The sequence below is a fragment of the Xenia sp. Carnegie-2017 genome, unplaced genomic scaffold (assembly GCF_021976095.1).
Source record: "Xenia sp. Carnegie-2017 unplaced genomic scaffold, XeniaSp_v1 HiC_scaffold_24, whole genome shotgun sequence".
NCBI classification, from domain to species: Eukaryota; Metazoa; Cnidaria; class Anthozoa; order Malacalcyonacea; family Xeniidae; genus Xenia; species Xenia sp. Carnegie-2017.
The window spans coordinates 11,033,415-11,056,190 of record NW_025813487.1 but is presented as its reverse complement, the minus strand read 5'-3'; the positions used below and the strand labels follow the sequence as shown (position 1 = coordinate 11,056,190).

The following is a 22,776-nucleotide window of genomic DNA, read 5'->3' as shown; positions in this document are numbered from 1 at the left end:
GGCAGCGATCCCTTTTTAAACGAAACAATACCCTCAGTCACTTTTTCTATCTAGTTATTAGCGTAATAATTTTTCACTATTTTAATAATAGCTACACTTTTTCCATTGAGCAGAAAATATGCACGAGTGCGAGTGTGCACAACGGAAATGTTATTAGCTACATTTAAAGAGAGAAATAAATGTTTGTGAAAAAGAATTCACTCTTCTGTAATTGTTCTATTGTAGAGTGTGTCGACGAGAATAGTAGTTTTTCAATTTTGTGTTCGGATTTTTTCTCTTGCTTTTTTCCAACGAGCTGTTGATTTCCTCTAGAGTTTTCTGAACTTTACTCAACTGGCACTTTAACTGAGCTATTTCGTTACATTCGTGGTTCTTCTCCGTGTTATTGTCATATTCGATATTCAAACGTGGATACATCAAGTCCACGAGTTTTTGGAAACATTTGATGGCAAAATTATGACGATGCTTTTTCTTTGTTACGATCAAACGCTCCAGATATTTCGTCTTAAAACCAGGATATCTTCCCAAAAAATGATCAATGTCAATAATTAGCATTGCCTGCAATGAAAACGCAAAATATATCTAGCTCTTAGACTTTTATACATGGGCGCCATTGACAGTGGGCAAGGGGGAGGACTGCTAGATGTTCCTTTCATGTTTTTTACTAGCGAGCGTGCATGTATAAAAACCTATGTAAAAGTGTGAAAAGCAGAAAAAATATATATGGTGTTTTACAATATGTTTATACTTTGATTTTTCGATTATATTTAAAACATTCAATTCGCAGAAAACATACTGTTGCTGCCAGACTAAAACTCGTGCTTTCTGGGATACACCCCTTTTTTTCATTGTTCTGCCTTTTAGGATCGTGTTCACATGATGCCGGTATGAAAATAGCAAAACTTTTTACTCTGTTGAAATTGATGGAGTCAAAATTTCGAACACAGACGCGCGACAGCGATAAACATGGTTGGCACAAATTGAAATAACTTTAAGTAAGACAAACTTTACCCGGCATCAATACAGCGTGGCTGAACACTACACCAAAACGGAACAAAATCTGACGGTATTGTTGAAGCAATAAACGGTATGAAACTGTACTGCTAGCGTTTCGTAAGGCTATAATGTGCATGAAGAAAGTCTTAAAGAATCTTTCAAAAATCATAGAAAATTGACGAAAGCTATATAGAGAAATACCAGCAAAACATTTGAAGATTAATGCAATAGCAGATCAAAGCAAAGGCGAAATAGACTACTGCTGCTAACTTGACACAGACAGCAGCTGTGGATTTTGGGATTCTTAGAGTAGCAAAAACTTCTACGATAGCTTGATCACATAGCTCTATTATTTCCTAGGTTCTTCGGTTTTCTCAAATTTTCAAACATTTGCTTCAATTTTCGTTTGAATCTTAAGTGAAGCTGTGGGACACACGCGTTCTTTTTACTGCATGAACTTGAAGAGTACATGCACTCACCTGTTGGCGTTGGCTTTCTATAAATGAACGCTTCATAATCATTCCTATATCGCCGACAGCGAGACCTGTAAGCAAATTCATGAGTAGAATGCCAACGACAATGAGAAATAATACCAAGAAGACGAGACGAAGGGCGAAATTCTCGCCCTTGTTTTGAAGAAATGTGTCACGATAGTCGACCTCGCCAACCATCATGGCGAACGATGTTACAAAAGACTTGACTATGTTATCAAAACCGGCGTCTTCCTTGTGGAAAAGCACGAAGAAAGCCATTGAGAACGCCATAAGGAAGAATGATACAGGAACAAAAACCTATAAAAGTTGTTTGTTTTGAATCAAATAACAACAGTTTCTCAATTACTAAATTGTTCGAAAAACTGGATTATATATAAACTGGAACTATATTAAAGTAAGGTCTCCTGAGACTGTTGGTATAGTTTTTTCACACTTAGCAGAAACGTCGAACAAAAAATGTTCAAATTTTCTTTTTCTCTTTCAACTACGCAATTTTCTAATTTTAAGAGGAATTTGATTGGGCAATATTCAGCTCGTTTAAATAAACTTTAAAGTTATACGGTGTTAATGTAAGTGCATACGTATAGCGCTATAATTTACTTCAAAATTCAAAGCATATATCGTGAAAAAAAGCGAAACCAATTTCCAGTCTTTCGTGACTTTTTACCTTAACGAACGTGATAAATATCTTGTTGACCATAATGATGTATATGCCGTACGTTTGAAATCGCTTCAAGAACCAAGTAAAATTTATCCACGCAAGGAAAACTGCAATCGCTCCTGCCTGCTGTTGCATATTGCTCTTTTTATCATTTGGTATAAATATAAACACACAAATGTACATGGCCAATTCCAAATACGCCGACACACTGTTAAAGTATTTCAGTCTTCGATGCACGAGCTAGAACAACAAAAAACAATGCCAATGTTCATTATAAAATAGCCATCTAGAAGCCATTTGATCGGTCGAATGATTGAAACACCAGCATTTCAATAAATCTTTAGTTGAAGTGCAAGTACGTAAAGTGCCCCCTTCCACCAAAGTTTTTTTGGCAATATAAAATCTGTCTATGATTTTAAGCCTCTTTCAGAAAAAATTTTGAATTTTGTCAAATCGTTTGATTTTTGTAAAGCGTTAAATTCACTAAAATCGTATATTCTTGTGAACCATGTCCGTGATAATGAAGAGTCTGAAACTAGCTAATTTTCTGACGTCATCCAAGGTACTCGTGTTACACGAGTCGTGTATTCAATTGCTATTAAAACACTACTGCTGAAGCACAACTAAATCTATAAGCGTCTAAAAGCATTGCCTTTGTACTAGGAAGAGCAGAAAAATAGTAAATAGTTGGGTTGCAGCCAATTTTTCGAAGAAATCAAGCCTTAGCTTTCGTATGAGTCTTCACACTTTGCTTTATAATGATAAAAGGCCCGAGGACATAAAATCTGGGTTGATTTCATTAAAGCAAAGGGCGTATTTGAGTCTTCCAGAGGCTTAAAATCGTTGGCAGATTTCATGTTGCTAAAAATTTTTTGGCTACGCTACTTCAATGGATAGCGAGTAACAGCGAGAAGCAGAACAATAGACGGTGAGTACGATGTACATGGCTATGAGCCGAATTCAATAGTATTATTGAATTCGGCTTTCACTTGATATCAAAATTATTCAGACTTTGGTCAACGTAATCCGCCTCAGATTTGCTTTGTCAGATAATATTGACCTTGGTCTGAATAATTCTTGATATCATAATAAATCTAATGCAATAATTATTAATACATTATTCTTTTTGATTTTGTTTTTAAAAGGATTTTTTATAAACGAACTAAAAAACATATTTCTTTGTTCTTATTGAGTTACAGAAACACTAGTGAAAGTTTTGGAGAAATTCAAATTTGCTTAGAAATATTTGCACTTGGTGCTTGCCAAGCAATTTCTCGTTTCTCTCAACACTTTCCAATGTGTTTCTATAACTTTACGCTTGAAATTCATAAGGAGTAGGACATCACGAGAAAGTTGTGATGCTTCAGTATAGAAGGAGTGAAAATTATTTTGAATCTTTTACCTGAAAAATTCCTTTGGCGAGGCTGAAGACACCGAAAATACAGCATACGATACGTGAGGCGTTGCATGATGGACTTTCCCCGCTTACGTAACCTAAAAACACAGTTTGAGAGCAAAGTGCAGAGAAAAGTTCATCTTTAACTCCAAAATGAGTCGAGAAGAAGTGAAAATTAAGTTAAATCTTCGTAAATGTTCCTTTCCATAAAATGTACAGTTAATTTTGCTTTGCCGGATCATACTGTTCAAGTGAATTATAAATTAGATACATTCACGTTTTCTTTTCTCTGAAGTAGCTCACTCAGTTCTATTTGATGTCAGTAGCAAAGCCATTCCAATTTTTTGCTCCTACAATGCAGATATTGTTGTCCTCAATCACTGGAAAAACAACGAGATCGCGTTCCTTTTGACAAACCATTAAGAGATTATTGAATCAGGTTTCAGATTCAACCTTTCAATTTTGGAAAATATTGACACGGATTCCAATCCAAGCAATCCACAGTAGGAAGTGGATTATTTGGATTAATTCATAAATCTGATTGCAATTTTTACCGTTCCTTTTAAAATAATTTCGGATCTAAGTCTGCTTTGTGGGCGTTGGAAAACATGGAAAAGAACAAAACAGGTATGTTGGTGCGTACTATTTCACCATACTTATCCTGCTAAAAATATTTTCCTTTCACACAATTTCTAACGCTTTAGAAACTCTGGCCTTTTTTGAAAAAGGCAACATATCGGAAGAAATTTGCAATAACCCCAATTGTCGTAAGCCTTTTCAGTCGAAAAGTACTGGCTATCACGAGCTGGCTAATGAAACTTTTTCGTATTATTCTTCCGATAAAGGATATTGTTGCAGCAGCTGTGCAACTGAACATTCACGTAATTTATTAACAGTTTTTATTTATCTAACAACAAATGTTGCATAAAATATCATGCAGGGCTTATAGTCCAATTTTTAAGCGCTTGTTTGTTAGTGTTTTTGTGATCCTAACATCAAAGTACATCAGTATGCAATACTAAAAGGCCAAACGTTTCCAACAATATCTTTGCAGAAAACAATTTTGGCACCATTGACATACACATGCTTCGGTCGCTTGAAACACATTGTGCAGTTCCAGGTGAAAAAAGTTGGACAGGGACAACAAAAGACAGCCATGAAGGAGCCGAGACTGCAGAAAATTGTAGAGTTATGACAAAAGTAGAGACCTCAGAGAATCATCTACCAAAGTGGACCGAACCCTAAGTTCAGCAGCTACTGATACTTTACAAGGCCAATCAAGAAAAATTTCAGGATACAAAATGGAAGAAAAAGTCAATTCGGAAGGAGATCTCAAAAGCAATGAGTCGGCATGGTTGTTTTTATGTTAGTGATAAGTGTCAAGTGAAGTTTAAGAACTTAAAACAGAACTTAAAATAGTTTGAAAACTATATTTGATGACGAATTTGTAACAAATTCGAAATATAACTTTTCAAATAAAAAATTTCTTGTTTCTTTCTCAAATATTGATTTAAACACGAGTCTTCTATTCGGAGTATGCTTCGTAACAAAATAAATGCGTTTATGAAGTTCTTCATAATTCGGAAAAGAGTCTGCGATAAAAATCCCTAATAGATTTTTAAGTTCCATTTGAATTAAATATCTAAGCAATCAGAATCTTTAAAATCAGAATCCTAGTTCCTAAATAGAACGCGACTCGAATGGAATTAATTTTCTAAAGAAATGAAAACAATTTTTGTTGAGAAATTTCCATCGTAGGAGTAGAAAATCGGGCTGTCTGGCATCGCCAGTCGCCACGGTTTGGTGAGACCATTCCGAAAGTAAAAAGTATCATTTTCAAATCTCTTGATGAGATTGACAATAGAGTCGGAGTAACCACATTCTATATAATCTTGCAGAATTGAGTTTACTGGGTTTGTAAGCGATTTACTTGATTGGATCAATGACTTAGATCCCAGTCCTCTAAATGTCTAACCACTGTGTCAGGGTGAGGCAAGAACGCCATCTTGAAAGGTGGCAAAAAGCAAATTAAAGTAGGAATGAAAAATAAGTTTAAAGAAAATTTAAGAAACAAATCCTATCAGTATTTTAAAAATAAAAACCAGACTATCATTTTTGTAAATGCACATCAACTGAGGAAAAACAGATTTCGTAAATATCTTAGCTTTCCACATTTCAAGATGGAGTCAAATATCTAGTTGATTGCGTTCTAAGTCATTTGATTGGACATACCCAAGGTAGTAAAAGTAGCATAGGCCGTAAGTGCGAGGAGAAACATCCCGTAGATGAAGAACATTAACATATAGCACTTTCGTCCACCGACTACCCATTTTTCATGAAGAAAGCGTTGCACGACGTCATGGCTTAAACATTGGTCTCTTGAATGATTCACCATTGCCTTTAATGATTTCAGAGCAGTAACATATTGACCGGGTTTTCCGCATCCTGACGATCCTTGGAATGAGAAAATCTCGATTTGAAATTATACAACATGAACTGAGTGTTTTGTCATGTATGAAGCTTTTTATTCTCCTTTATGCAGTTTGGTTATATATGCATTTTTTACAAGAGTATAGGTCTGATTAGTTGATGGACTCTCCCACCGGCTTTAAATAGTTGTAAACCTCAAAACAAGGAGTAGTGTTTAAGCTCATCTGACAAAATCTTGTAAAAATATATGCACATATAGTCACAATGCTCTTATATATGAGATTAAAATCTATCGAAATCTATATTCGTAAGCAAATGCACCGTATTTTTTATTATATACGATTGTGGGCCTTAATTTCCTATATTAGATACGTGTGGTAGATTTACTTATGATTTATCTTAACTTATTTTCGATGAAACGGTAGAAAATACACTAATCGAACTAAAATCAGTAAAATCAAACACATCCACTTGATCTATTGACATAAACAGATGGGGTGGGAAACGTAATCTTATAATAAGAATAATATATTATAATAATTAAACAACTACAAATGAGAAAAAGAAATGAAAAACAACATTTGGAGAGCGATGGTAAAGTAAGTAGATATTTAATGGTATACTAAAAGGACAAGTTGATTATGAAACATTTACGTACAAGTGTTGTAACGTGATAAAACTTTCAAACAAACATGAAAATTACTTCAGTTGTTTACCTTCAGTAGTCTGCAAAGCAAAAAAGTCATATTTCTTGCCACCACTTGACGGTTCCTCGCACTTTTTCAACACCTCAAGAGCAACATGCGGCATCAACTCCACCATTTTTGCTAGCAATCCATCGGCTCCGTAGCAGGATTTTTCCATGGCCTTCAATAGGAAAATAAGTGTTGAAAATTAATAAAAATAAAGGGACGTCGAGAATAACGCTGCGTAAATTACATCTAATTACAGCTGTAACTTGTTTTGAATTAAGAAATAAAAGATGTTTACTGTGTTTGCACAAGTTTGTGCAAACCGAGGAGATCTTCGAGGAACTCGAGAGCAAATCATTGCAAGCTCGAGAACGAAGGTCGAGTGCTTGCGTCTGCTCGAACGTACTCACAAACGACTTCAACCTTTTATAAGCCAGTGCAAACACAAAAAACATCTTTTATTTCTTGTATAGAGTAACAATAATGCAAAACAGACAAATTTAAAACAAATGTTTTAATTTTTCCTCTAACATGTATCATCTGGTAGTCATGATTGACTGGCAAATCCTCCAGACTGATTGATTTAGGGGCTGATTACATGAGCCCGTTAGGCGGGATTCAGCGAAGCGTTAAATCATTTTGGCAAATGGAAAAGATTAAATACTTCACAACAAAAAACTTATTTGAGCAATTTCTCTATGCTATGACTTTGCAAATTCACAAAACCTTTAAAACGAAAACAAATAATTTAGCCTGATTTAAAAATTACGATTAAAATGACTTATGACGCTTAAGAAAAAGTTGTAAGTTTTGCGCTTAAAATTTTTACTTCTTAAAATTACTCAAAATCATTTCACGCCTCGCTGAATCCCAGTTACCGGGCTCATGTGAACAGCCCCTTAAATGGTTGACTCATACCCGAGTTAATATTCACAACAATGACATCAGCAAGATTTCTACAGAAGACAGACATTTTAAAAGAATGCAACGAGCCACGCTCATGACAGGGCAGAGAGACGACTCGCTCTTCAACAACATGACGTTTTACACTTCCAGAAATAAGTATTGACTAAAAAAAAAACGATAAATACCTCTCTCCAGTTCTTACGCTCCAAAATACTCTTTGCAATGTCAGAATTTTCAGCAAGAACAGCCCAATCTAAACATGTTTTTCGCTTTTCTACACTATCACAATGACTGCTCCCCCAAAGACTCGCTTCATTCTCCAACAGAAAATTCAGCGCTTGTTTATTTCCCTCGGCGGCAGCAAACATAACAGGAGTCTCACCAACAAGATTCTCAGCGTCAATCGCTGTCCTATCGTTCCTGATTAGACATTCAATGGTTCTGATGCAACCAGACATGGCAGCCATGTGCACAGGTGTCTCACGCTCCTTATCGCTAAAATAAAACGTGTTAAAAATAATGTGTTAGAAATAAGTCATATGTGTTTGGGCGTTGAAACTACTTTTCATTTTCTATAAAATGAAGTCATATAACTGAAGGCACAGTACAGAGTTACTTCCACAATTTTTTTGATGAGAAAGTCCACTTTTGATTGGTTGTAAATATATTCAATAGAACGAGCATATAAAAAGTAAACCCGAGTTAAAAGAAGTTAAGCCGTTAGCCTAAACAGGTTCTTATATAGATGGAGGTCAATTGATGTTAGCCTAAACAGTTCTTAGATAGGTTTGTATTTTGTAAAGAAAAATGAGCCCTTTTCGTCTGTTTTCGAAAATATTAAAATAGCTTATACTAAATTTTTCTCAAATTGCAGTATGTGCTCTTATACCAACGCAATAATACAGTGTTTGACTTATCTAGGATTCTGACATCTAAGTAATTTGTATTACTTTGTAATTAACAGTTCATTTTTAAGTCGTAAATACAGACTTTGTCGGGGTGACAAATTTAAAAATTGTTTAAAAAGAGCAAATACCATGGGGAATGGTGAAAATGATAACGTACTAGTACTTAAAAGAACTGTTAAACAGAACTTCTTAAAAGAACATTAACACAACACAAAGCATTATTACGTCATTATTTTCACAATTCACCATAACATTAGCTCTTTTTAAAACAATTTTGAGTTCATTTTTTAGGTATATATTTTTATTAGTTTCAAATGTAATCTTAGAATGATGAAAATAGAATAAGAACCCGATTCAAATTCTAATTTAAAAAATTTCACAAACAAAGGGGTATGAAAATTTAACCTTGCAGATTCTTAAGCTCTGGGTTCATATAAATGCACAGTTTTACTTTTTGTTCCTTACCCTGTGATGGTGGCACCGTGTTCTAGCAGATATGAAACAGTTTGCCATTTACCGAGACAGGCCGCGAGGTGTAAGCACGTCTGAAGGTTGGAATCAACTGCATTTACGAATTTCGAAACATCTTGTTGAAGATTTGCAACATGATCTACGAGGGCCCGTACGGTTTCAATGTTACTAAATGCTGCATAATGTAAAGGCGTTCGTTCCAAATGGAAACTACGGGAATCATGAGGTACACCATTTTCAAGAAGCAGTTTCACGTTCTAGATTGGAGAGAATCGATTTCTAGCATTAAATTTGAGAGGCTTTCGATTTGAGTTGGCACATCATAGTCAGAAGTCAGCAAAGAAGTTATTGTATATATTTGAAGAAAAAGGAGATGCATCATTTTGACTTGTCAGATTGAAGACAGAAGTTTTGAACATGAAGAAAATATATGTTCACATCACTGACCTTCCATGCTCCACTGGATGCTGCATAATGCAGTGGCACGTGTCCATTTTTATCAGCTTGCGTCAGGTGCCTCTTGTAATTTTCACACTTTTTCTGAATAAAATAGAAATTGCTGAGATTATATCTTACTTGAAGTATTTAAATGAAAGAATTTCCATTCCTCTAAAGCATGCGCATAGATGAGAATGTAATCATCTAAACGAAAGAACCCATGGAGGATCTACCACCTATCTATACACAACGGAAAGAAGCCCTTTTCTACATTCAATCAATCGCTATTTTTCTATACATGTTAGGTTACCATAGATAATCATTTCACCTGCAAAACTCAATAAGACATAACAATTTCATAGGCGCTACTTTCAAATCCTTAAAGCTGAGTTTGAAAGAAAGGAGGAAATCCCTTTTGAACGTTTGTTTTTCTTCGCGTAACTACTTAAAAATTATTTTAACCACCAGGCGCATCTTAAGAGTATAAATGTACAATTTACTTAGGATTCAGAAAAAACATAAAACTTCTATTTACTCATAAAAACGAATAACAACGTATTTCCTTAGCCGACGAGTAAACAATGACGTTTCACTCACGTTAGGGGTAAAATGTAATATTAATCATTACTCCACAATGAGTGAACACCTGCTCTAAAACTTGCGCACGCGTTCGAGTTACGCAAGTATTGAGTATTATAAAATAACCTTTTAAAAACACGGGCGTTGATTTGTCGAATGAAATCTTGCTCCTATAACTCTGTAATGCAAGAGAGCTTCTCCCAAATATTCACGCGTGTTTCTATCACGCACGAGAACTTCAGTCACGCAGGTCGCGTGACTTTCGCAGGAGAATTTAACGTCGAAAACATAAACAATGAGCTATTGAAATCGCTAATTTTATTTTTTCAACGTTGTTTTTAAAAGGCTATTTCGCAATAGATGTAGAAAACATATTTACTTGTTCCTAATATGTTCTAGAAAAACTTGCCGAAGTTTGGGAGAAACTCGAAATTGCTTGGAAACACTCGCACGAGCGTGCATACCACGCAATTTCTAATTTCTCCCAAACATTCACGCGTATAGAAACCTTGAAAATGTTTTCTGTTTCTTAAACATCTACCAATGTTTATTTTTGCAGATTGTATATTCAATGAAGCTTGCATATAGTATCACCCAAACTAGTTCGGCATGCTATCTAGGTAGTTGATTACAAGCAAGCAGACAAAGTGTAAATTCTGGTGAGATTCGTTGCTGTAAAACAAAGAATAAATTCGAAAGGAAACATATTCCTTTGCCAAAATTGTTCTTGTCTACACATACCAGATCCACTCTACAATAACCAATGATGATCGATAACACTTCATCGTGTTTTGCAGCATGATGAAATATGTTTCTTTCATCGGCATCGACAATTGAAAGATCGTTGTCAGAAATTTCCATGATTTTTATTATAATGTCATAATTCTGCAGCTTGCAAGCATGAATCAATGCCGTTTCGTAAGTAGGCTTTTCCTTCTGCGACATTGTTCCATTAACCTCTATTTCCAATAATCTTTTTGCAACTTCGTTTTGGTTTGCTTCAATTGCTCTGCAGAAGGGCAAAAATTGTTACATCGAAAAAGCAGTTTTGGAATACAAAGAATCAGATAATCATACATCTATACCAGGGACGCCGGAGCGTCGATAATTGAGGGAGGCAAATATTCATAAATTCGTAGTCCCGGCACGCAAAAAACAATTGATTTCAAAAGAAAGTAATCAGGTAAACACGCATATATGAATACTTCCCATCCCCCCTCCCAATTATCGACGTTCCGGCGTCCCTGATCTTTACTAAAAGAAATAATCTATTAGTTTGGAAAGCTTTTAATAAAGATCTATTTGATCATAAAACATACAATAAAAACCCAAACAAAGTCTTTAAACTCGTCTTTAATTGGTCGTTTATGAACGTGTGACATTAGGTAGACACCAACGTTATGAAATAATTCACGTATGAAAACATTTAGAGCAACTGGAAGACCACAGTATATTGTTGAATTTTCACTGTAGCTATATATAGCACTTTGTGACACCCCTTCATGCACACAGACCCCGTATGCGACGTCCCTGGATTGTATTCCTACCACAAAACATACCTTATTAATGGGGTAGTACCGTTCTCGTCTTGTCTTTTCAACAATTGTAGATTATCTTCAACCGCAAGCTCAACTAATTTGATCAGCGGCGTTTCGCAAATACTATGAATAAAAGTTGGTTTTCTCTCCAATTGTTTCAAACATTGCTTGATGATTTCTTCACCTTCTTGGACGCTTAAACAAACTTTTAATGTCTCAGGATCTTTGCTCAACAAAATTGCCTCGATGATTGTTTCCATGCCATTGTAGATCTTGCAGTTTTTGAAAAGCTCCAACAGGCTTAAATCCCTACTCCTAACACCTAAAAAACAAACACAGTATTCCATATCACATTTGGCATAGATATGAACACGTTCGTTTCACAAAGACCGGATGCTTGAGTATATTTTGTTCGTATTTTTCCACACTAATTATCTAACGACCATGACAACAGGTAGTAGAAACTTTGATGGATACAGGGCAACGCTCTCTTCCCAACGTTCAACTTAGGGAAGGAGGGGAAAAAGGTTAAGGCCACCGAATTTTATCATCCAGACAATACAAACACGGTCGGAGTGATTTAGTGACCACACTTTTTAAATCTGGTTGAACAAAAATGGAGAGCTACTTGCAGCTAACCGTACTTTGCTACACTTTAAATACCAGTTTTCTTTAATTCATCCCGCGTTGTAGCGCATAATTAAAAATGGTGAACTTTTTCTGTGTTGGAAAGCTTTGAATGACAGACTCCGGTGTAATTTTTACAAATCAATGTTTTCTATGACAAGAGGCTAGAGATACAAACATCTGGCAATTTTTGAAAGAGAAATGGCACCATTTTTCACAAACAACTAATGTGCTTTGATAGCAAGAGACATTACATTGTGAATGCCTGCAAAACGGTGGCGGAACTCGAAGTGATCAGTGCGCACTCAAATTCTTTTCTTCACTTTTTGATGGGGCGCAGATTTGTGACCGTACATGTATGAATGTATTTTATAAGTTGCAAAATAAATTTAGTACAAATAATGTCGATCTTTATAGCAATGATGCCCTTCATCTTTGAAGGAGGACAATATCACTATATTTGCAGTCACATGATTGTTATTATAAGAAAACGGATGCTTTCAGAGATATTAGTGAGTAAAAGTACCGCAAACCGAGGGCGTTTTGGTAAACATCCGGGGGAAAGTCCTAGGCAACAAAAGATCCCAAAGCAACCATGTTATTATACATATGTTACACTCTACTTCATAAATATGTATCAATTTTACAAATTGTTTGGTACGAAATCGGAATATATCTATACAAATAAAAGTATTAGTTATGACTTTGTTTGGTATACTTCGTAGGTTTGGATTGCAACCAACCTCCACCAACAAGGTGGCTCGCGCCTATGACGGTTAGTGCCCACAATAGTATAGACAAAACATTTTTTATATTTGACCAACAGCATGGCAGCCATGACGTAAGATGCAAACCACCTATTAAAGATTTATAAGGCACATGTATGTACAAGTTACACACTGAATGGTAAAAGTTTAGTAGTCATATTTTTATACGCAATGATTCAAAGTAAGGTGTCATAGGACTTTTTCTTTGTGAAACAGTCATACAAAAAACTCTCTTTTCGACTGTAGGGAAAAACGTGTTACGCATTCTCATGCCCATGCTGGAGATTCTTTATATTCGAAATGCCCAAACACTGACGCAAATCTGTTGACTGTTGTAACACGCCCTTGAAATGTACGAACTAAAAAGTCTATTTTATATCACGCCAAAGCGCCCATGATGGTAGGCCACTTCAAAGGGCTGAAAAATCTCTTCACCAACATGCAGGACTGAAAAAGATTCTATTCTTTCTTCTTGTAATCAGGAATGTATCATGTTCGTGTATTTCGTTTGCATTTTCTCTTGGAGGATTCTTCGTCTTTGTCAACGCAGCAGTTAAAACAAATGCATCTTAAACATAATCTCAATAAACTAAACAAGCTCTGTCACGCGAAATGAAATACTTGTCATTCAACAAACTTCACGGCGACATAAATTAAGTCTTCGTTGAAATTTTTTACACGCAGTGGTCTTGTTAGCTACTGTTTTTCCCCGAAATACCAGCAAGCCATTTCTATGCATGGACTTAATTTGTTTTGGTTTGGTCTTTGTCTGTATATTGTTCAGTCGTTATTGCATGGTTACGCAATGCAGATAAGTCACGTTCATAAACGGCAGCATGTTTAGCAGCATAAATGCGAAGCTCGCAAAATTGGTATTCACCCGCGGAGAATTGTGCGGTTTTTGCAGTTCTGATAGCGTTCTCGAGAAGAATGTCGCGTTTATCCCGATTGCTTCCGATTTGAACTTGTCTATAGTGAAGACTTGCCATAGCAAATAAATGATGGCAGAACCAAAAGTGACTCGGAGCGTTTGCATCGTTTTGACTTTATTGAGACAATCTCTTGCCGTCTCGTAACTACTCTCGAAATCCCCGCGCGTGCGCTGCAAGGCAGATAGACAAAGTCGCCCACGGATTTCAAATATCAAATTGTCTTTGGTCGAACTTGACTTTTTCTTAAATTCAACCATTTTGTTCTCGGCCTCTTCAAACTCACCTTTCCTATAATGATATACATACCATTTCGACAAGAGGACCAATTCTATTTCAGTCCTTTGAGATTCATATTTATCCAAATCTAGTTCAACCTCCTTCAAGAAGTCGGACCACCTCCCAAAATTGATAAGCCTCAACAGTTTACCATCCAGCTCATCGCAGATCACTTTTAATTTTTTCTGACTCCAGTCACACTTTGACATTGTTCGAGAAATCGTTCTTTCCTGAATAAAAAACATCTTTTTCCATTCATCAAACGTCAACGCTTGAACACTTTTCACGCCATTGTTATCAACTATAGTATAGCTCTCCGGAGTATCGACAAAAACACCTCCAGGACGTGGATGAATTGTAATCTCAATGACATAAACTTGTATTCCATTACATACATATGGAGAGTGGTCGCTATTGACGACAGAATGGAATTTTACATCGATTGGTTGTTCACTGTTCACCGAAGAACAGTATTCTGGCCATTTCATTTTTTTCCTCATCTCTTTTATAAGATCATCACGACAACCTTCCTTCTCTTTTTTATTAACAGCTACTCCGACGACACGTCTAAATTTGTCTTCGATTCCTACGAGAATTCGACCACCGACGAAATTGGAAAACGCCGAAACGTAAGACGTGAAACCATTGTTTATAATCTTGGCAGAGACACTTTTGTCAGTGGATTCAAAGCATTTAAATTGTAAGATTTTTGACTCTTCGAAATCAAGACATGTGTCGCGAATAAATTCGAAATCCTTAAGTTTTGAGCCATCTTTCTCGAATTCCGTTATGTCGACGCAACGGGTACAATTCAACAACTCTTTCAATGCACGAAATTCATTTCCTTTAATTGGCAATACTTGGGTCGAAGTTGGAACATATGCATTTGTCGTCAACGTACAAACAAATGCATCGCCATTGCTCGCCGTCAAAGCGTTGACTTCAAAAGCTAAAACAGTCTGCGAATATCTCCATGACGAAAAATGTGAGCTGACATTACTATTGCCTATAACGTGTTCAAATTTTTGTTCTAGAGGTCGAAATATATTGTCTAAGGAGAACCAAGAATCGACGTCGTTAGAAGACGCAGTTTTGTTACACACTTGAAGCGTACCACCTGCACAATTTAGAAGTGCACAAACCCTTTTACTCAAAGTCTTATAAAAATTTTCTTTCTTTTTTTTGTTCTGAAATGTTCTCTGGTTGACGGGAACGCGGAACACATTTTGAAAACAATGTGAACTCGACATATTTTAAAGACCAATTACGTAGTTCACAATCAAATATTATGTCGATATGATATCTATCGATGTTACACTTTTTAAATTGCAGCAGCAGCAGCTTCCGACATTATTAACCATGTGAACTACAGGATTTTTATCTCGTATCAACTTCGGCAGTGGAAACGCATCATATACAAGACTTCGCCACTTGATCATTTGTATATTGTCAAGAAGTAACAACAAATTTTTGAAAAAGCAGACATGTTTTAACCTCTCATGATGCCATCTTCTGTATAATTGATTTATCTTACGTAAGGTACAAACTTTTCAGTGATAATACAGAGTGGCGTAGCCAGCCAACAACTTCTGGTCATGATATGTAGCTTTTTTATCATTAGAAATATTCATTTCTTTAGAAATTTATTGTTTTTACATTGAGTGAACGCCAAAAATTTCTTTAGCATGATCAAACGTGTGGGTTGGATATGCCACTGACAGTATACAATGAAACGATTACAAATACGAATAAAATGTTTCTTAATTATTAAATAGCTCACGTCATTTTTTTCAGAGTATTATAATTTATTCATAATTGTATATCCAGAAAATATACAGTAGAACCCAGTGATACTGAAACCCACTAACTTAATTTAACTCGTTTAACTCAAACTCCCCGCTAGCTGAAAGAAAATCAGGAACCTCAGAAGATCAATATTTGAGGGGGCTTATATTCATGCATGCATGTTATAATCCGTAAAAAACAATGAATTTAAAAGAAGTTTACTGAATATCATGCACATATGAATATTAGCAGTCGCTGTAAATTCCAGCCCTCAGAATTTGATGGTAAACTTTGTAGTAATTGTAAGGTAAAATTTTGCGGTCAAAAGTGCAAATTTGATTTAAACAACAAGAAATTACTAAACCATACATGCAATACATATTGTTTCACAACTTCGTTATGATAAGTTTGCCTCAATTGCGTTACTTACAACTTGATTTTAGTGACCTAGTTTATGAAGCTCGTACTTACATAAAGTACGGAACAAGTGGGGATTTTTCTAAGTATTTAATCACATTCGAACTATCTGTGCATTACTTTGCTGTAGTCAACAACTGTAAATGAACAGAAAACTCCAATGCTTCCGTAATCGTATTTGAGCCCCCGCTAACTCCAAAAATACTCTTCCGTTTCCATTGGGAGTTCGAGTTGTCGGGCCTCCACTATAGTGTCATTTTAACATATTGCAACAGCATAAAACTAGTATCGTACGTACATAATATCATCACTTATGACGCACGAGGTTGAGAGATGGTGAAATATGCCCCATCCTTTAAAAAAACTCTATTGTTTATCAAATGCACGTTAACAAAAGTTTCAATTATGCTTCTATATATCATTCGTACAAATAATATATATAGCTCCGAGTCGAATAATCAAATACGAGTTAGTTTTTTAGGGCTTAGCTGTTTACATGGAAGTAGGGCAACCCTAGCAGAAGGGTTATTCTAGCAAGCGAGTGAACCTAAGTCAATATGTTTTACATGCGTGCTAGAGGCACCTTAGCAGTAGGGTTACCCTAGCAGTAGAGTCATGTTAACATCACATCCCCTGAGCATATTCACATATGTTTAGTAGCTAATATCAGTAATAACTAAATCACTTGCAGATAGTATAGTTACATATAGGTAAACCACATGACTCAATAATGAAATTATTTGTCGAACAATGAAATTATGAAACGCGAGTCGGCCACAAAGGACGTTTTTGTGACGCTAATTTAAACTTCAATGTTGATTAATTCTTTATTATAAAAACTCAATGTGGATATAATGGAATAAAACTATAATAAAACGATTTCTGAAGCCTTAAACAGCTTTTCCAAAGCTTTAAATTTGGAATCTGTATAAATGTCTTTTTCGAAAAACAAATGGACTATTTTTAAAAACGTAGAGAAATTATCATTAGAAAAATTGTCGGTTAGAAAACCATAAAGTATTTACAAACCTTGTTCAAGAAGAATCTTCAAAGTCATCGCACTTCCGTTGACAGCAGCCCAATACAACGGAGAATATCCTTTTTTATTCACGTGATCAATCTTCGCCCCATACTTGATTAAACGAACAACGAAAGCATGATTCTGGTATTCGCAGGCAACAATTAGTGGTGTTGTCTCTTGGTTGTCTTCGCAATCGGCAAGCAGTTTCATTATGGAATCCACAGCGATTGCCTCTATAATTTCTTTGCCTCGAACAACCTGAGCTGCGATATGTAAGGCATTCCGTTTTCCGTCCGATTGAAGCGCATCCATTTGGTCAATGCCAAATTTCTTGAAATCGAGTTTCTCAAACTCATCCAACAGCAGTCGAATACACCCCAAACTTTGTCGAGCGATTGCCTTCATGATACAAGGTAAACCATTGTTGTCGCGCCGGGTAAAAAGTTTTGCTAGTACCTGCGGATCTACAAAAGGACAAAACAAAAAAGAGAACGAAATTACTGAACATCTCAAGATAAAAGTTATGCTGCACTTGCAATTTGTCAGCTAAATGTGCAGTTTTATTTTTTACAAATCAGCATTAGGCGGAGTCCTAAGTATTGGCGCAGGGAGGGGGGCATGAGGGCACGTGTTCCACCAACTTTCAAATTTAATATAAAAACGTGCCCATTTTTTAAACAAAAAGTGTCCTTTTTAAATGAAAAAGTGTTCCAAATCTTAAGCTACCCGAACTTTCACTTGCTTCCTACGCCTCTGTTTCAGACAGTCTCATTTCCTGTAGCAGCGGGCGGAATTTTACAATCTTTGATCGTAGTCCGGACTGCTGTAGCAACGGGCGAAATTTTACGAAATCTGAACGCAATCAGAAATCATTTAACTAAATACTTGAGCAAAGGGTTTTTTCTTGTGTGTTGTTTTGTTTTGCAAAGAAAACTATTACGCAGCTTTCGATTGTAATAATCTATTTCGAGTGAATTTTGAGTTTTCTAAAATAAAATGAAGAGCTGAAAATTTTAATTGTTTTCTTTGTCGCCATTGTTGAAAAACGACTGTTGAAAAACGACAACAATAAAAATCGACTGTTGCTTTTAGGGAGAAAACATTAATCTGTTCTACACTATTTAGGTCGGTCCGGATAAAAAAAATGCTTTTTCCACGCTCTCCAAAAAGTTCCTGACAGTATGAAGGCCTGACAAGAATGTATCTCAACCAAGATGCATTGCGTGCAAATCACGGCGTGACGGCACTGATCTGAAAATAGACTGGACAACGCACTCCGCTATTTCTGTGAAGCCAGAGCCACCGTATTGGAAGGTCCACTTGATACGATGAAGTAATTATAATATTAATCATAGTTTATTGCACAAATCTATATTAATCATAGTTTATTGCACTAATTTGTTTGCTGAGAAAATGGCTGCTTTTGTACTTGTTGGACGGCGTAAAAGTTCTCGAAGTATTTATTCATTATGTAGTTAAGGCAGGCTTTTATTATTGCTGTAAAACATTGTTTTTAAGTAATTTCAACAACTTCTTATTTACAAAGACTTCTTTGCTTAAGAAGGCCAATGGCTTCCGGATAAACTTGTGCTAATTGAATTTTCAAGAAAACTACACGACGTTCCTCATTTTCAGTGTGACGCAGGCTCAGAAAGTTCAGATACAAACATAAACAAAAGCGTGAAATGCATCTTAGTTTAAACTTATTTTTTGAAGCCCAGTTAGGTACGAAAAGAACACAGTAGTTCAACTAAATATTCTATGTAACACAAATGCACAATACATTATGCGAACTGCTGCTTTTAACAACAGAACAGTCCGCGAACTGAATTTGTAATCTCATGCCAACCTTCTTCCAATATCTCCTTCAACTTGTCAACTTCATGATAGTGAATGCTCAAGAAGAGATCGTTGCACATTTTATCAAGGTTTTGAGATCTGTTAAAGTTGAAACAACTTGAAAGAGCAAAATCGGGATAACTCTGCGCTGGCCCAGTGAACTTTTCAGTTTCACATGGTTCGAGGGATAAAGCAGACGGTTCCCTCTCATCTTCTTCGGGTACAGCTCGAATGCTTTCGTTATCCGTTCGGTCAACTGAGCGGCTACGCCTTAATGGAGGTTTTCTAGGTATGCTCTCATAAAATTGGATGCGATCAGAGGGGACTTTTAAGACCTCTTCATGTTCTATCTCAGCATGGTGGGGAAGTAATCTATCTTTTTCGGTGGCGTTGTTTATTACATGCATCTCGTGCCCTGGTGCGACATTGGTATCTATAAAGGGAATGACTATTTTTTACAAAAGAATAGTAAGGTTTTAACCAAGGTACAATGCATTCAACATTCACTGCTTCTTGGATCAAAATACATGACGCAACTGGAGCAAGACGCTTATTGGGCTATCACTCCATCTACTTGAGAACGTGTTTGCTTATATTTGCGCGTTATAATAGTTATCAAACAGCAAAACGAAATTCACGCCAATGTTATCTCACATGTGGCAATAAAGTTTATAAAATCACCACGATGAAACGCAGCTATGGAAGTTTTGGAACAAAAGAAAAACCCATTTCTGCCAATGCGTTATGTCATTGTATATGCCGTCTCCGTTTTGCTGTTGTTTTTACGCTGGGACTAGTGACGCAGGTCATTAAAATTCAAGCGTGCGAGAGTATGATATTGATTAATAAACATTTCCAAAACCGTAACGGTGTTATGCAATTTGTTTTTCATGGGGGGAGGGGATCTTGTAAGACAGGTTTACGTGTTCAGCAACATTTGCTAATTTATGTGTCAATTTTCATGTTTTTATTTTATGGTAATAATTTATAATATCTTTTTAGAGAACATCCGCGAGTGCACGCATGCACGCAAGGGCATCACGTGATATGCAGCACGCTATCAGACAAGTGCGTCTAAACGTTTGTATATGTACCGTTTAATGATCACAACCGACTATCAATCAACGATCCGAAGACATTGTCTTAAAATACAAAGAAACAAGCTTTAAAAACTAACGATTTTGCTTTTTTTGCAATAAGCGGGAATTAATTTAACTAATTTATTTTTTTTTATATAAATTTTTTGATTTCTTCCAATCTGATTGGGCACCTTTTTATGATATCTTGATCGTGGTACAAAAGTGACATTTTTTTCGCAATATTTGCTTATAAAGTGAATTTTGAATTTTTGAAATTGATTTAAAAGCCATTTAAAAGGTTATAAGATAAAGAAAAATGTATTTATATGGTAGTTATCAAAGCAACAATGAATTTTACTATCCAGATGAAGTCAATTTTGTACAAAACAATGCACTTTCAGTATACACAGGCCACATATCGTCATTTATTCGTTATAAAAATGAAAAAATAAATATGTTATGTACCGTTTAGGTCGGTTCGTGCGTTTTGAAAATCTCGTGAAAATATTTTTTTTGCAAGGTCCTCCCAGCCGGTAAATAACATATACATATTCATGGTAATTGTTATGAGCATGCTATTCCCTTATCCATGAAAAAATGTATATAAACGACAGAGCCTGGCTTGAGAGATTTGTATCACCCTTTCATGAAAAAGAATTTGAAATTTTGGACAATATACAGACTATAAACGCAAATTCTATCGAGTTTTTAAGGACGTTTTTACAAAAACAAATATGCAAGGAGGCAAATGTATTAGAATATATAGCTAGTTTTCTATTTATAAAACATTCATATTAATATTTTATACCTGGCTTTAATACTACATATCATGTAGCTTATCTTATTTTGCTGAAAAAATAGTATATATCATTGTTTACAGTAGTTTTTGTGCTACATGGTATATATTCTTTGCCTTGCTAACGCTATATGTTAACGTGTCATGATAAAACTACATAATGCTTTTTTAATGTAAATTGCCAAAACCTTCTTAGTGTTAGATCTATCATTTCATTTAACGTTACGTTAAAATAATGTCTCTACAACATTGTTATTAACGTCGATTCGCACGTTGCATTTACGTTCCTACGAGTCCACAAAAAAAACGTTTAATTAACGTAAATTACAACGTTGTCTCAACATTAGACTTCTACGTTTGCACCAGGTAATTATTCCACGTTAAAGTAACGTCTAAACAACGTTGGTATTAACGTCGGTCCCGACGTTTTATTTACGTCCCTACGAGTCCACAAAAAACGTTCTGTCAACGTACAATATGACTGTTACTGCAACGTTGTCACAACGTAATTGTGCTACTTGGGTATTCTCAACATACACAGCTTGTACGAGTACGAGAATGACTACGCAGAAAAGTCGAAATATCAGTCAGAAATTTTTATATTTTCCTATGAAAAACTCAAATACAACGACCATCGAGTTGACGAATTCATTTATATTTGAACTGCTAAATGATCTCTACGGGGAGCAATCTTTGTTTACATTAGCCAGCTTAGCTGATTCACATCAATTCAAAAATATTGACATGATCTGGAGCATGGTGCATTTCAAATACATTTTTTTACCGCTAAAACATCTCCTTTCATTGACTGCCTCAAAAAACTCAATACAGATCAAGTCGCACGGAATCCTAGCAAGCCGAGCGCAAATAAAAAGCCTTCAAATTGGTATCGCCTCGTTCACATAAAATCGAAGCTACATCGCCTCTGGCAGTAGCACTAGCTAATAGTACTAGCACAAAGTTTAACTTACCTTCGTTGGATTGCATTGGCTTGGATTTCTGTTCGCTCTAAACTGTCTCCAAAAATGTCAAGACAATATTACTTCGATAATATCGTCTTAATGCGTCGAAATCCTCCTAAAATGCAATACCATGCTAATTTCTCATTCGACAAAGCTCTTTAACGTGAAACATTCATCCGCCTGTCCTTGTTGTTTTGTCCCGTGAATAATAGTATACAGAATAATATATTAAAGATAGAAAATCATCTTTGAAACAATAATACACAATGTCGCATTTGCAAATCAAAACACACAATCTCACCTAAAGACCTTCTGAGTATATGGCAACAACACTCGTGATTGTTGCAAATTTAGATATAATGTTCGATTGAAGCACACGCTTGTATGTAAACACAATTATTCGCTAGCACTTGACAAATTACGACGGAAAAGCCGAGCCCAACGGCAATAACCAATGATAAATGAACCTCAAATCGAAAACTTCCTTCCTCGCAAAATGAAAACAACATTTTCAGTTGACGCAATCACATTGAAGGAAGTCGCTATTTGAAACCGCACTACAGCGGAACGATCTTTGGAATACTCGGAAAGTAAATTAGTTGGAGAGACGTAGAAATACTTGGAAAGGAATTAGTAAAATGAAGTAATGAATGGCACTTCATGTGTGGGTTGTGTTTCAATTCTTTCAAATTCATACTAGTGGAGTGAATGTTTAGTTCCTGAAGATGTGGCTGAAATATCCGGCTTTTGTTTATTCATCAAAATG

General features: G+C 35.8%; 1 protein-coding gene across 2 annotated transcripts; it reads right to left on the bottom strand.

Annotated features, from left to right (window-relative positions):
- Nucleotides 1–41: 41 nt before the first annotated feature.
- On the bottom strand, nt 42–22,540 carry LOC124450919 (transient receptor potential cation channel subfamily A member 1-like). Of its 2 annotated transcripts, none has more exons than XM_047001570.1 (15): nt 22,312–22,540; nt 22,020–22,190; nt 19,184–19,606; nt 17,343–17,798; nt 11,531–11,831; nt 10,713–10,980; nt 9,402–9,494; nt 8,949–9,211; nt 7,761–8,070; nt 6,694–6,844; nt 5,780–6,001; nt 3,554–3,645; nt 2,158–2,391; nt 1,476–1,787; nt 42–558 (listed from the first exon to the last, which is right to left on the bottom strand). In XM_047001570.1, the coding sequence occupies exons 2-15, from the start codon at nt 22,033–22,035 to the stop codon at nt 217–219; spliced, it is 3,483 nt and encodes a 1,160-aa protein (XP_046857526.1). In that variant the 5' UTR covers nt 22,036–22,190; nt 22,312–22,540; the 3' UTR covers nt 42–216. The 2 variants fall into 2 exon arrangements, with proteins under 2 accessions (XP_046857526.1, XP_046857525.1); XM_047001569.1 differs by having other exon boundaries at nt 22,020–22,125; nt 22,312–22,525.
- Nucleotides 22,541–22,776: the final 236 nt, after the last annotated feature.